Source organism: Apus apus, chromosome 2, assembly GCF_020740795.1.
Source record: "Apus apus isolate bApuApu2 chromosome 2, bApuApu2.pri.cur, whole genome shotgun sequence".
Taxonomy (NCBI): Eukaryota; Metazoa; Chordata; class Aves; order Apodiformes; family Apodidae; genus Apus; species Apus apus.
Genome location: NC_067283.1, coordinates 51,834,002 through 51,847,529, shown reverse-complemented (window position 1 = coordinate 51,847,529; position 13,528 = coordinate 51,834,002). Strand labels below are relative to the sequence as shown.

The window sequence follows — 13,528 nt, the reverse complement described above, 5'->3', positions numbered from 1 at the left end:
ACTCCTGCTGTTATTTCAGGACATGCCATGCTAAAATAGGCTGTTTCGGAGAAAAAGTAAAGTGTAGGTACAGCCATGTACTTGTCAGGATTGTGTTTTGCTTCTCTGCAGTGCAGAAAACCCTTTTGGCTTTGATGTTGATGAGAGCAAGAGAATTCCCTTAATTTTGAAACGCTTGTAATTTACACTAGAGATTTTTTTATTATGTTGTTTTTTTTTTTTCCCTTCTTCTCCCTTCTTCCGTAAGGAAGTGAAATGTGTGTGATTTTGTGGCCCCTCTTGTTTGTCTTGACCTCACTAGTATCTTTGGAAAATACCAGCCAACTTTGTCAAGTTTTGACAGGAGTGATCAAGACAGTGCTTGTGAAGGTATTAAATCCCTTTAGAGTTCATGAAACAGGAGAGGAGAGAGACCCCGTTGATGACCTTTTGAAAGACTCCAGTTTGAGGGTAGTTCTTGTAGGTTGCAGCACAATCTGCCAAGGAAGGAGCCTGGAGGACAATTCAACCTCCCACTTTGCCAGCACCAGATCATCCAAATGTGATACTCAAGGTGCCACCGGAAAAATCAGACTTTTTCTGTGGCTTGCAAAACTTCCTGTGTGTCAGAACTGCAGGATAATTTAGGCTGGAAGGGACCTTTGGAGATCCAGTTCCTTGCTCAGAGCAGAGCCAAGTTAAAGGTTAGATTGAGTTGTTCAGGGTTGCATCCGGGCAAGTTTATTTTCCAAAGCATGCTTGCAGAGTTATGATTACACGCTGGTGTTGCTTGTTAATAGGAAACGTTTTAAAGAAAACAAACCACCAAACCTGTGAAAAGTCTGTCTGGAGTCTGAGGCTTTTAGCAGTGAACTGTTAAATCTGGATTTTAACCCCAGGAAGCTCATACCTATTAAACTATGTTTGCATAATCTATAACATTACTTTCTGATGCTTCACATTAGTCTGTGTGCTGAAATTGCATGTCCCCGAATACTACTCAAAATAGTAACTAAAATGGTTAAAAAGATTTGCTTTGTCATATACCCAAGTCTTTTGAAATATATTTGGCTATAATCCTCGTACTTAGTCAAATTAGTATTTCTTCAAGTATGCTTTATTTTTGTAAATGTATGAATGAAAGATGCATCTCAGAATTTCTTATTTTTATGAAGAGGCCTTGTGTGCCTGTTACATATCTGAATGTTGTTGAGAATACTGTGATGGGAATTTGTGGAGAACTTTGGAACCTGAGCAATGTGCTGAAAACCTAAGTGTTACGTGAACACAACTGCTTGGATGCTTTACCACTGGGTTTAAACTCCAAAGGTCACATCTTGCCCTGCAGGCACAGTCTCAGATCAATATTAAATACCTAAATGCTGAGATTATAGAGAAGAAACAAAAATATGTTGGGAATTTTCCTGACTTGTTTTCTTGTGTAATTTGGATGAGAGGGAGCTAGTTTAACAATTCCTTTCCATTTGCTTTCCAGATGTTCACTGAGCTTAGCAAGAAAAGGATTTTGACAGTGGGTGTGCCTGCAAGTGTGCTTTCAGCTAAGGAAGTGGGCAGAACTTCAGAGTTAGTGTGGCAGTCGTGGTGACAAAGCCCTAATGTAGTAGCTTCAAGGCATGGTGGCTGGGTCCTCAAAGACTGATTTCATGGGAAAATCAGGGCGTAGCATTTTCTTCCAGGATTTTTTGTCATCTCCCAAGTAGAAATTGTTTTTAAAGGCCAAAAGGGATAGTAGGAACTAAGGTTCATATAATAAAGGGTTACATCTTCAAAAGGTCTAAGGATCCTGGAGGGACCTTATGATTTGGCAGTCCAATTCAAGATAGATTTAGTGGGCTCTGCTTTCAGAAGATAGAGCATGGGTGAGGGCAGGTGGACGAGTTGTGTTAGAGCTAGTGGTGAAGTCTTTCAATATAGCTGGTTGTGTGTGGTTTTTCAAAAGTCCTAGATCCTGTTGATCTAATAAGAATTGGCATTTTGACATCAGAAATGTTGTTTCTATTGCTTCAAAATGCCATTAAGATATTGTTAGGAGGATAATGCTTTGCTAAAAGGCCCAGATAGTTGTGGGGTTTTTTTGTTTGTTTGTTTGGTTTTTTGTCAATAAAAAAAAGAGAAGCTAAAAGTAGTGAATGGCTGAAGAAATGGGAGGGAGCCATGACTGGGCAGGAAAGGGTGAGACATCAGTCTTTCAGGATGTTACTGCAAGTCTGCTAGACATACTTGAAGAGACACATGTCTTGCAAAAATGGGCTTTATTGTCACCTAGATATGATTTTATTTAAACTGAAGTGATGTTAAAGCTGAAGTGATCACTTTCACTGGGATTTCAGTTTGTTTCCCATGAACCAGATGTTCCCTGCATTTGTGCATGACTTCCCAACAAGCGTGTACAGACCTATGGCTCACAAACAAGGAGGCAGGAAAGCCATCAAGTGGCCTCTTCACATGAGAACTGAAAATTATATTGAACATATTAAGTTCTTTGTGATGCTTTGCTCTAATGCATTAAGGAGTCAGCTTGGAAATAGTGTTCACGGAAACCCATGACCAGAAGACGCATCTCCCTAATGACATAATCACTGAAAAGAATTGCGTTGAATATTAATCTTTTAAACCATTATTACATTGCATGTGAGAGACCAGTCTGGTTATTGGTCACCTTTATTTTAAAATAATGCAACTTTTACTCTAAGACAGTGTAAAATGCTTGTATTTAAAAACAAAAGACCAAAACAAAACCAGTCCTGGACAGTGAAGAACCCTGCTTCTATTCCTAACCAAACTGTGCTTGAATCACTCAAAATGTGATAAATATTTTGAATGGCTGATTGATTTAAAGGAAAGTATCTTAACTGAAATTTCCTAAGGAAAAAGCATGCAATCGTGTGACTTCATGTACTGGCCATTTTTTTTTTGTCAACAAAGTATGGCTCTGATACTTTAAATGAAGTAATAGTGTAATTAAATGAGGACTATTTGGCCTAGCATACAGTAACAGTTGATTTCTCATGGACTTAATTATATTCTTGGTTCTTGTATATGCTTACCACAAACTATGGTTGCTATAGTTTGGTGTAATTGTTTGTGGTAGCAAAAGCAAATACTTAAGAGTTACATGTACTTGACTATTGATAGATGCCTTGACAACTTGTACAATTGTTGGGTGGAGCCTGGTTGTGTGGAGAAGATTACAGCTTTACAAGTTGTAAGTGGCTAGCCAGCACAGTTTTTCTCAACCATAAAATCTCTGATGGGTCAAGATTGGGTGGGGGGAAAAAAAGATTCCATTTTTTGAATGCATATTCTGAACTTTAAAACTTCCCACCCTGAGGATCACTTTCCATTTGGTTCTTTGTTGCCTCCCAAATCAAGTTGCTATCTCCATCCACTGGAAAAAACTAATAAGTCTTCTTACTTCAGGGAATGTAATGTGTATTTAGAACATAGTTTGGCTTAGTTTGTCATGAGTGGTTTGTACTATAACATTTATTTTTGTATACCCACTGTATAAATACATGTCAACCAAGTAGGAGAAAGATCTCCTGCCAAATACAGTGAGGATTTGTTCCTAGTAGTATCCAGTAATGTATCTTAGAGTTCAAAATGTGGTATGCTAGAATTCTGCCTGTTCTAAATACTGTAAAATCACCTGCTGTTATGTGGATGGAGACACCATTTTGTTATAGGAAAATATTCTCTGTAGATTTAATTGCCTCAATCTCTTCAGGACTTTGGGAACAGTCTGCCATAAAGCTGCTTGTGAGTTATAAGAAGAGACAGAAAATGTTTAGGACACTCTGTTCCCAGCTGTGGCACTGACTTCCAGTGAGAGTTTGGACACAGTGCTGTACCACTGTGTGACTGAGGCTGCACGTCTCTGGGATAAACTTCACCTTTTTAAGCAGAGGACTATTTTTTTTTGGGAACACTTGTGTTTGAAAAGCTGGTTAAGTATTTGCATATAAATCAGCTTAGTTGAAAGGTATGAGAAAGTATAAGAGGAATTTTATGGAGCTGAATTATGAACACCTTTAATGATTTTTAGTTTGCTGCACAAGTAATCCATTCTCTATTTTAAAACATGCCTACATCCACCCCCAGTCTCATGCAGAGGACAAAGCAATGACATGCCTGAACAGGCTGAAATGCAGTGTCCATAACACAGCGTGGTCCGGGTTTGTCAGTGGTGCCTTCTCCAGAGCAGAGATCCCTGTGTGCCTGCTTGTGTCAGGTCGTGTCTGCCAGCAAAATGAGCTGTGCCTGGGACATTTCTAGGCATTGGAATAACATCTTTATCCTAGTAAGCTGCTGGGATGGCTCTTCACATGGTTTTAGCCTCTGCCAACCACTGCAAACCATTCCTAGACATGGGGTCAGGAGTCAGGGTGCTCCTGTTTTGGAGGTCAAGGCAGTTAAATTTATTGGTACAGCTGAAGCCTCAGTGCCTTTGTATACGTGTCAGTAGCTGGATAGGTAGAAAGTTAGAAGATAATTGACTAATACCCAGGCACATAGTAAGCCTTTGGTAGACTGCAGCAGTCAGCCTAATTGCTGTGTTCCAGATGAAATGTCTTGCCACTACACTTTTTCCTCCTTGGGCAGGGCAAGCTTTCAGATTATCATCTGCATTTATTCTTGCAGAGATCCACAGTGTGCCACCCTTCCTGCTTAATTGCCATTTTTTCCCCTTTCTTTGGAGTGGGATGGCTGAAAGTGATTTCCTCCCCTCCTCCCTCTGCTAGCCCTTCAGTGTCTTTTGCTCTAGACAAGTTTAGTCACAGTCTGTGCCAAACAGGGATGGGGTGCTGTTACTGCCAGGAAATACAGAAAGGACCCACCCTGAGCATGTACTGGATTAGGCTATTACATTTGCCTGTTTCTTTTCTTGTTGTTGAATGGCAGTAAAAAGGAAAAATATCTGGAAGATACTCAGAACTTAACAGGAACAGCAGGTATCCAGATGCATTGTACCTCTGAAGTGTTTGTAATTAGCAAACTTGCTGAAGTAAGAATGAGTGGAAATCAGTGCCTCTGATGGTATGTGTGTGTCTATATGCTTGTTCTTAAGCAGTAGCAGGTTTAGCCATTAATTGTCTAACTTGTTCATATTGGTAGAGGATAACCAAAATAACTGAGAATGTGTAAGGCGTAGTTTAACCCCCAAATTTAGATCTCATAGCCTTCCTAAAGAACAATAGCCAGTATAAATATCCTTAAATACACACAAGCAGACACATATACTGATATACAGACCTTAATATTTTTGCATATGTGCTAGGGGAGGATCAGACTACAGGGTGTTCATGTCTTAAGTAGTAGGATATGAATTATCTGATTTAATTTACAGGTTCTTCGAATCAATAGGTAGACAAAGGAGACATGATCACATAAGCATCTGCAAGCTGAAACATAACTTAAAATCCTACTGGGTAATTTCTGCAGTTCACTCTAGCAGTATGCATTTAATTTTCAACCTGTTTTGTGGAAGGAAAATCTTAATTGTAAGAAAGGGGGGGGTTCCTGCTTACAATATTAATGTAATATTCTTAAAAATCCACAGAGGCATTTGACAGTCTTGAAGAAACCAGGCTCAATTATCTCTGTTCATGCCTTTTCAGCAGTTATACGAAGGCTCAGTAGAGCTTAATTGAAATACCTGACATCTTGAGAGTAGATGCTATAATAGTGTTAGTTCATTCAGTTCAGAGTACCTCCATGCCACAAAATCTGTGTCAGTTCAAAGTAGCATGCATTAATATAAAGCCACTGAAGGGCAGGTGGATTGTAGGAGAGGACTTTCACGTATTCTTGGGGGTCTAGATGAACTAAAGGTAGACGTAAATAGCATAACTCATGATTTGAGGACTTTTTTTTTTTTTCCAGCTGATAAAACAGCCTCCACATCTGTTTTTCATTTGTTGCTGTTGTTACGCTTTTATATTTTTAATTACATAATTGTGTGATGACTAACAAGGTTTTGACTCTTGTGTTAAAATGTTTGAGTATGAAAGCATCTTGAGTGAAAAAGATTCATCTTACACAGTTCCACTTTCAGTAGCAGTAATAAGGAGGTTTAGAGTAGAAAATGTTCTCGAATATCATTAAAGACCCTCCTGAGATGATACAATTGAATTATTGTGTAACCATCCAAAACAAATGGAAGACCATTTAAGACAAGACAGGGAAATATATTGAGAAATGAGCTGCAGAAATCTGTGCTTTTAATGGTATGGGGAGGTGGGGCAATTAACCCAACAGGTCTTTCCCATATATTGTTCTATGAATTTATAAGCTCTAAAGTTCTGTGAAATGAGAACACAGTTTGGATGATCTGAACTGTTAATGATTTTAAAAAAGAAAAAATTGCCTCAGCCTGAAAAATAAGTGAGTCAGACTAAAAATCTAATAAAGCTCTGAAAGGCAGGGGGCATATTTCTGTTGCCACCAATTGTATTTCTTCACCCCAGGAGAATATGAGGACAAAAGGTTGTGTTGTTAAATCCACTCACTGCTGTGAGGAGTAACTAATACATATGTTTATTAATTTATGCTTGCCTCCAATAGCTAACAGGTTTCATCCCTCATCTTCTCTAAACAGCCAATTTCATTTGGGAGTTCCTGTTCCTCTTACATTTGAGTCTCTCTTCTTTTCAGCTTGGTGCTCCAGCCGAGTTTTTAACAGTTACTGAAAGCAGGATGCAGCTGGAATAGGGGAGAAAAAATTGCCTTTTTTTCTTGGATGGATTGACAAGTGGAAATGTGCTAGTCATGAGCTGTAGGCCCAGAGTCTTCCAATCAATAAAGTGGATTAATTCCCATGTAGGCTTCCCCAGCTGGAGAAGTTTGACTTACATGGTTGCACCTTTACTAGTGCAGTAAAATAATTATTACTGGCCAGTTTCTGTTTTCTTATGCTAATGTACTATAAATGGGCATCTGTTTTCTTTGCATGAAGACATGCTCTGATGAAGTCTACATGGTGCTGCAGGAGCTTGCTAGCTCACCATGGCCACCTGCACCATGCGGAACCGGCACAGCTCTTTGGTTTCACTGGAGGATTATATTGCACACTTGTTGCTCCCCTGGTATTCCTGCCTCCATCACCTGTTTGCTCCACCACTCACTAGGGGTATGGTAGAAATCATGCGTTCTCATTTTACCCAGCACATCTGATGAAATCTTGGAAAGTTTTTCACAATGCTAATTGCTTTTCTAGTGGGAATTTAAATCAGCCATTTTGCACTTAGCTCAGCAGGATGTGTGAATGGACAGTTTCCATGAGTAGCACAGTGAAACACAGGATGTCTAGGGAGAGTCAGTCACTATTTATTTTTCTGTGGTAAGTAGATCTGTAGGTAATGGCTTTATTTTGCAGACAACTTGAAAATTTAAAGATAAAATAAATAAAGGCCTAAAATCAGGGTCCTATATCTATGTTTCAGAACATTAATATCCAAGTGTTTGAATTGTAAAGCTAAAAACCAGGAAATAATTCCAAGAAAAGGTAGTGAGATTTACTTACAGCTCAATACTTTTGAAAATTAGATCCTATACCCTGGTCCCTAAATAAGGACCCAGGAGTCACACTTCACAAGGTAACATGGTAATAGCCATATGACATCAAGATCTAAAAAGTAAAGAATTTTTAGACTAACAAGCCTCCTTATACTGCATCCATTAAATAGAATTGCTTTTGTGTTACTAGTATGAGCTAGTTTCTAAGTCATCCTGGCACAAAGCATAGGGCATGGTGACAATTTACAGGAAATCAGTGCAGAGATTAGAATTCTGTCTTCTTAACCTAGATTATTTTGCATAATCGAAGTTATCCTGCTGAAATACATGGTACAGTTTATGAAGTTAAAGGAATGGATCCTCAGTTACTAAAGGCCAGCTCCGCCACCTTTTAAGGGGTGCTACCTGAATCTTCTGTAGGCTGATGTGTGAGGAAGTAGTTAAAGGCCTGATTCAGAGTGAACCACTATTCTCTTATCCAGACCATAAAATGACAGATTTCCAAGGGTTCTTTTCAGACTCTGATTTTTACCCCTTCTCTTTGAGCACTGTCCTTCAGCTGTCACTTCTGTTTTCTGTGAAGGGATGGGTACAACTCATACTGGAACACAGTTCTGGCAGCCTCTCCAAGTCTTGATTGCACATTTTTGCTATAACCTGAAATTTCCATGTGCTTGCCTGAATTTCAGGAGGTTGAATGTCTTGAAATATTTTTTTTTCTTTGTTTATTGGATGATTTTCAGTATTTTCTGTGGGCAGCAGTGCCATAAACACAGGCTTTTTTTATTTTTCTCTGTTTCCTGTTCTCTACTTCCAGAAACATAGAAGTGTTTACATAGCCATTGAAAGAAAGTAAAGCAATGTAGCAAGCCAGGTTTGAAAACCCGGATCACCTTCCTCTGAGTAGGGAGCTCTGACCGTTAAGCTGAAGCCAGGCCCCTTCTTTCTTGTTTTACGTTCTAGAAGCATTCCTTAGTAGTCCACCATCAGCAGGAAGAAAAAGGAGAGCAACTTCACGCCCAATACCTAACAGCCTTGTGCTTAGGATGCAGGATCTAAGGATACATTCTCCCACTACTTCCTGTGGCAGAGAACTGTACATCTAACCCTTGCCTTTCCCACATAATGTGGAATTTAATCCACTATATCTCTTCAAGAGGCAGAGTGGACACAGTTTTGAGGTCCTGATCTGAGTGCTTGTCTAGACATATCCCCTTCCTTATCAGCTGGCTCAAGGTCTCTCCTTACTGTACATTTAATTGTGTACAGATGTGTGTATTCACTCTTTCTAATGAGTATATTTTCATGTAGGCTTTTTGACTTACTTACTGAAGGACACGGGCAATATCCATCTGTGTGAACCATTCAGGGTGTATCTCCCACATTCCTTGACCTCCCAAGAAGCATCATCTTTTCTACCCAGAAAAGTTACCATGTAGAATTTGAGAAAACCATGTTTGTCCAGGAAATTTGGTGACCTGGTGGGAACTGCTATGGAGCAATTCCTTATAGCTGTTGGGGAGCAGCAAGGGAGAATATAGAGAGGAATTGTGGACTCTGTAAACACTGGATTTGTTCTGTGCTTTGCCATAGGTCTGGTGATTGCAGGAAGTCTATCAGACTCACTGTGCATGCACTTTAGCTTTGTGTTTGTACAGTAAAGATGTGTCATTAAAGGACTGAGGTTATCCTGTCCCTGCTACTGAGCACAAAATTTCTCTCCTGGAAACGCCAGACAAAAGTGTGGTGGCCTAGAGATAAGAGAAGCAGCTGTGTTCCTAATTCAGAGCAATTTTTGCCCGTTCCCTGCCCCTCTTGAAAGGTTTCTTGTATATATTTCTTATGTAAAGGAGCTTCCTGACCATCCTGGGTATACATATTCAAACCTGAGGCATATATAAGTGGAATCCAGTAAGAATTAATCAGATGTTAGTAAAACCACTTTTCAGAACTGCTCCTCCTCATTTTGGGTAATAGTAACTGCAAAAATTATGAATTATTTTTCACAGTGCAATGAATTTGTTTTGTCCTGCTTGTCCTTTTCTAGTTCTGAATAAGACATACAGCCCATGGGTTACCCTGCCCAACACTTTTAATACGTAAAAACCTCTATAAATCCCTAGAACTGGTACTGTAAAGCTGAAACCACTGTAAAGATTCCTTAGAGTTAAAATTAGTGATTATACTGCAGGGCCTGTGAATATCCAAGGAATGGACTCCTGCTCTAACAACATGCAGTATTGAGTTAGGTACAGATTCTGGCCCAAAGAAATCACAGCTCAAGTAGACCAAGTAAGGGCACAGTAACAGAATATATAAGCAGTGTTCACAAATGTTATGATCACTTAAAGTGTGTTTACTTCTTAATTCTTTAGAAGAGATTTGAACAGGCAGGAATTAGACAACTGGAAAGGCAGAAAAAGCAACAGGCTGGGGAGTGGAAGACTCAAGATAGCAGAGAATAAAATGGAGGAAGTAGATTGACTGTGAGAAGCTACAGGATTGAGGCTCTAGCAGGCACACAAAAAGGGGAGGTGGAATTGAGTCACAACAACATCTGTCCAGACCAGGAAATAGCAGAAAATAGCAAAATACTCCAAAGATGTAATTAGTCTGCAATGGAAGCGGGCTGCTGAACCACCTGTGACTGCATTGATGGGTCCTAGCAGCTGACTTGTCTGGAAATCCTTTCTTTTCCCAAACCTGAACGGGTTCAAGATCCTCCAAAAACCCAGAGGATTCACTCCTACACAGTTATGGATCTGGAGACTCATCATCCTTATTTCTTTCTCCTAGTCCACAGTGCTGTGGAGTAATGTGGGTTTCTAAGGCATAACAAAATACGCCCAATGTATTTCAAAGTAGCTTGCAGTCTATTACATCATGTATTGGAAGACATACATGCTCAATAGTTTTAGAAAATGAGGTATTTTTTAATTATTTCTGAGGTACTGCAACTATAGATTTAGTAAAAGAATTCCAGGATTATTAGGTAGTTACTTAATGTACTTGCAGTACTTTATTCTTTGAAACATGCAGGTCATATCTTTGATCACTCTGTTGGCTTTGCCAAGAGTTCTGCAATGCAAACAGGGAAACTGTCAGGCAAGAATATTTTTACAGTTTATTTTTCTTTCTCCTTTGAAAGTCAAACAGTCTTTCCTATATATAGCTACTATGATGGTTGAGGATTAATTTTGAGGACTTTTGAGACTATACCTCTGAAACTTGTCACGTTTTGAGGGGCATGCCATGTGCCAATTCCTGTCTGAGGGCTATTCTTGTCTTTAGGTGTGGTAGTCTTTATTAAGGAGGAAGGGTGGGTTCAGCCCTTGTGTTTAAATCCTCAACAATTTCCACTTCTGGGATTCTGAGGAAGCAAAAAGTGGGAAAGGAAAATGAAAGTAAATAGGCCCAAATGAACTGACCACTGTCCATCTTTCCATTTTTTGCAACTCAGTGCAACCAACAGCATAGTTTGATATCTGCCAGTCCAACACCAATTAACTTTACAAAGGTCCACTCCTTTTTGGAGAGCTCTAACAATACAGAAAAAGGACAGCAAGGTGCCTCCTTAGTCTTTCTGGAGAGACAATGACTAGAAATCTCAATACCCTCTGGACTTAAGAATCAAAGTATTTCTCCAGTGCTGATATAGATGGGCAGAGTTCTTAAAAAAAATAAAATGTATTAACTCTTCCCACCCCTGCCGTGCCCTTCTGTCCCCTCAAGCCTCTCCAAGTCTATCTGACCATTATCTGTGTCCTGCACAGATTTGTTAATCTTTGCATTTAAGATTGAAATATATTTCCTGTGGTGATAAAAGTAATGTAACCAAGCCTATAGAAAGGAATGTTCTTATTAAAGGAAGAGACCAGTGGAGTGTCAGGTTTCCTAGATGAACAGTGTTGGCAATGCTAATTTTGGGCATTTGTCCTTTGAATATTTGGTAAGCTGATGAGCCTTACAGCTCTGAAAGAAGGAATCCTCCAGCCTGAAAAGTCTAGTCATCTGTTCAGAAAGATATTGGTCTCTGGTCTTTACAGCAGGGGAAGGTAACCATGATCTTGACACCATTTAGGTTTTTTGGAGGCCAGGAAAGTGTTCCTGTTCTCCTCTTACTGGTGGCTGCTTCAGTTAGCCATGATAAGCTGCCATAGAGATTTGCATAAGCTCCTAGATTTCTTGTATATTCCCCTTCTTTTTGCTACTTAAATAGCACACCAGTGTCTAGTGGTATCGTCGTCTTTTCACAGTTCCTACTTTTATGAGTCTCTTAAATTTCCTAAATGACAGCCTTTGCCAAAATTTACAGGATCATGGACAGTGACTCCATTATTTGAGGGTATCATGGGTACAGAACAGCTTTAGTAATTTTCTGTTACTTACAAGATAGCAGAAATTATTCCGACCATATATAAAACCTTAAAATTTAATAAAAGGTTTAATTCCTTGTCTTTAATACAGGCTAGTGAATATGTTTTGTGCATTATTTCCTTACTTGCAATTCTTAGGACTGAAAATAATTTCATAAATAGTTTATTTTGTTTCACTTTAATGAACGTGTGTTGGGAAGAGAAATAAGAGAGCCAGAAATATTATACGAGCAGTAATTTTTGTCAGATGAGAAGTGGGAAAGGATTGAGGAAAACCTCTCAGAGAGTCTGTTTTTGGTGAAGCTTCTTATTCACTTAGAAGAGCATTAAAATGGTTCTAATTTGCCTACCCTTGCATTTCCTTAACACTCACACCATGTATTCCTGTATCACTGATTTTAGTGGTGTTTTTTAATTTCATCCAAGCATGTTCTTTCTTTGAATTTTGATCTTGCTCTTTTCATGCTGTAACAGTTCTTTTTCTGTTTTTCACAGACTGTTTTTGAGAGGAACTGTCAATCCGATGACTGTGCTGCTGATTTGAAACTTCAGGGTAAATTATTGCTGTCTAGGTGAGTACATGAACTTTTTTATTTCTCATACACTAGAATGCCATTCATTTTCTGTAAGAGGACATTGAAACATCAAAATACGAACACAGACTTTTTTAGATTAGTACAAGACAGATCACAACAGTGATATCTTCAGTGCAAGAAAGGTCTTGAGATGTATACAGAATCTGAATTACTGTGGAGGTGGGCTCTGTACACATACAGGGAAGGATACCTTCCCCATCACAAAAGCCAGAACTGGAGGGGAAAAAAAAATAGCATAGCAGAGAGGGGTAGGGAAAGTAAAGCTGCATGTAGCAATTTTTCAAAGACAATAAAATACTATTTTATGACACAGTAGGACTAAACCTACATGCAGAAAAAAATGTCATATGGAAGCGTAAAGAACCTCTCAGAACACTGTAAATGATCTTCTTCAAATCATCTTTTTCTGGTTCTAAACTTTTGCAGACTCTCTTGAAATACTGTTCTCCTTTGTCAGATTCTTTCTGTTGGTGACTTGGGGACGGGTGTCTTATTTCAGTTTCTTCTGGGATAATAAACCTCATCAAATAGACTAGGGGTGAAGTTTATATTCTGTCCCATGTGACTGGTGATCCTAGGAAAAACCCTATTGTTTTGCCAGGATGTAGTTATTCAATTTTGGGATAAATCAGGCTAAAGGTGAACTTTACACATTACTTCTGTTTCCTTTTTTTCAGCATTTTTAGCACATTTTAGAGATGAAAGTGCTGATGCGAGTTATTTAATTGTGTGCTAGAGGCATTGCTCTTTGATGGATGTGCTTTCTGTGAAATGTTTAATGTTTTCCTTTCAGGTCAGGAAAGTGAGGGGTAGGAGACTCCCCTGGTTTAAAAATAAATAAAAAATAAATAAATAAATAAAAAAAGAATAAGGGAGAGAGATACATTTTACATAAGTCTAGAGCATGCTGTAACTACTTGGAAATGAAACTGAACCTGAGTCAAGTCTGAGAAGTTACGGACTTCTCCAGACACGACTGAAGTCCATAGGAATGTTTTGGGGGATTGGCTGGGAGAAGGGTTAGGTCTCAGGTTGCAAAGT

The 13,528-nt window shown here is 39.0% G+C and overlaps 1 protein-coding gene across 2 annotated transcripts in view; it reads left to right on the top strand.

The window, feature by feature from the left end:
• ITGA9 (integrin subunit alpha 9) overlaps positions 1 to 13,528 on the top strand; it is a 226,490-nt gene that overhangs the window by 119,641 nt on the left and 93,321 nt on the right. For both annotated transcript variants that reach the window (XM_051611862.1, XM_051611861.1), the window contains exon 17: positions 12,387 to 12,463. In XM_051611862.1, the coding sequence (XP_051467822.1) occupies positions 12,387 to 12,463 (77 nt within the window). The remainder of the gene's footprint in view (positions 1 to 12,386; positions 12,464 to 13,528) is intronic.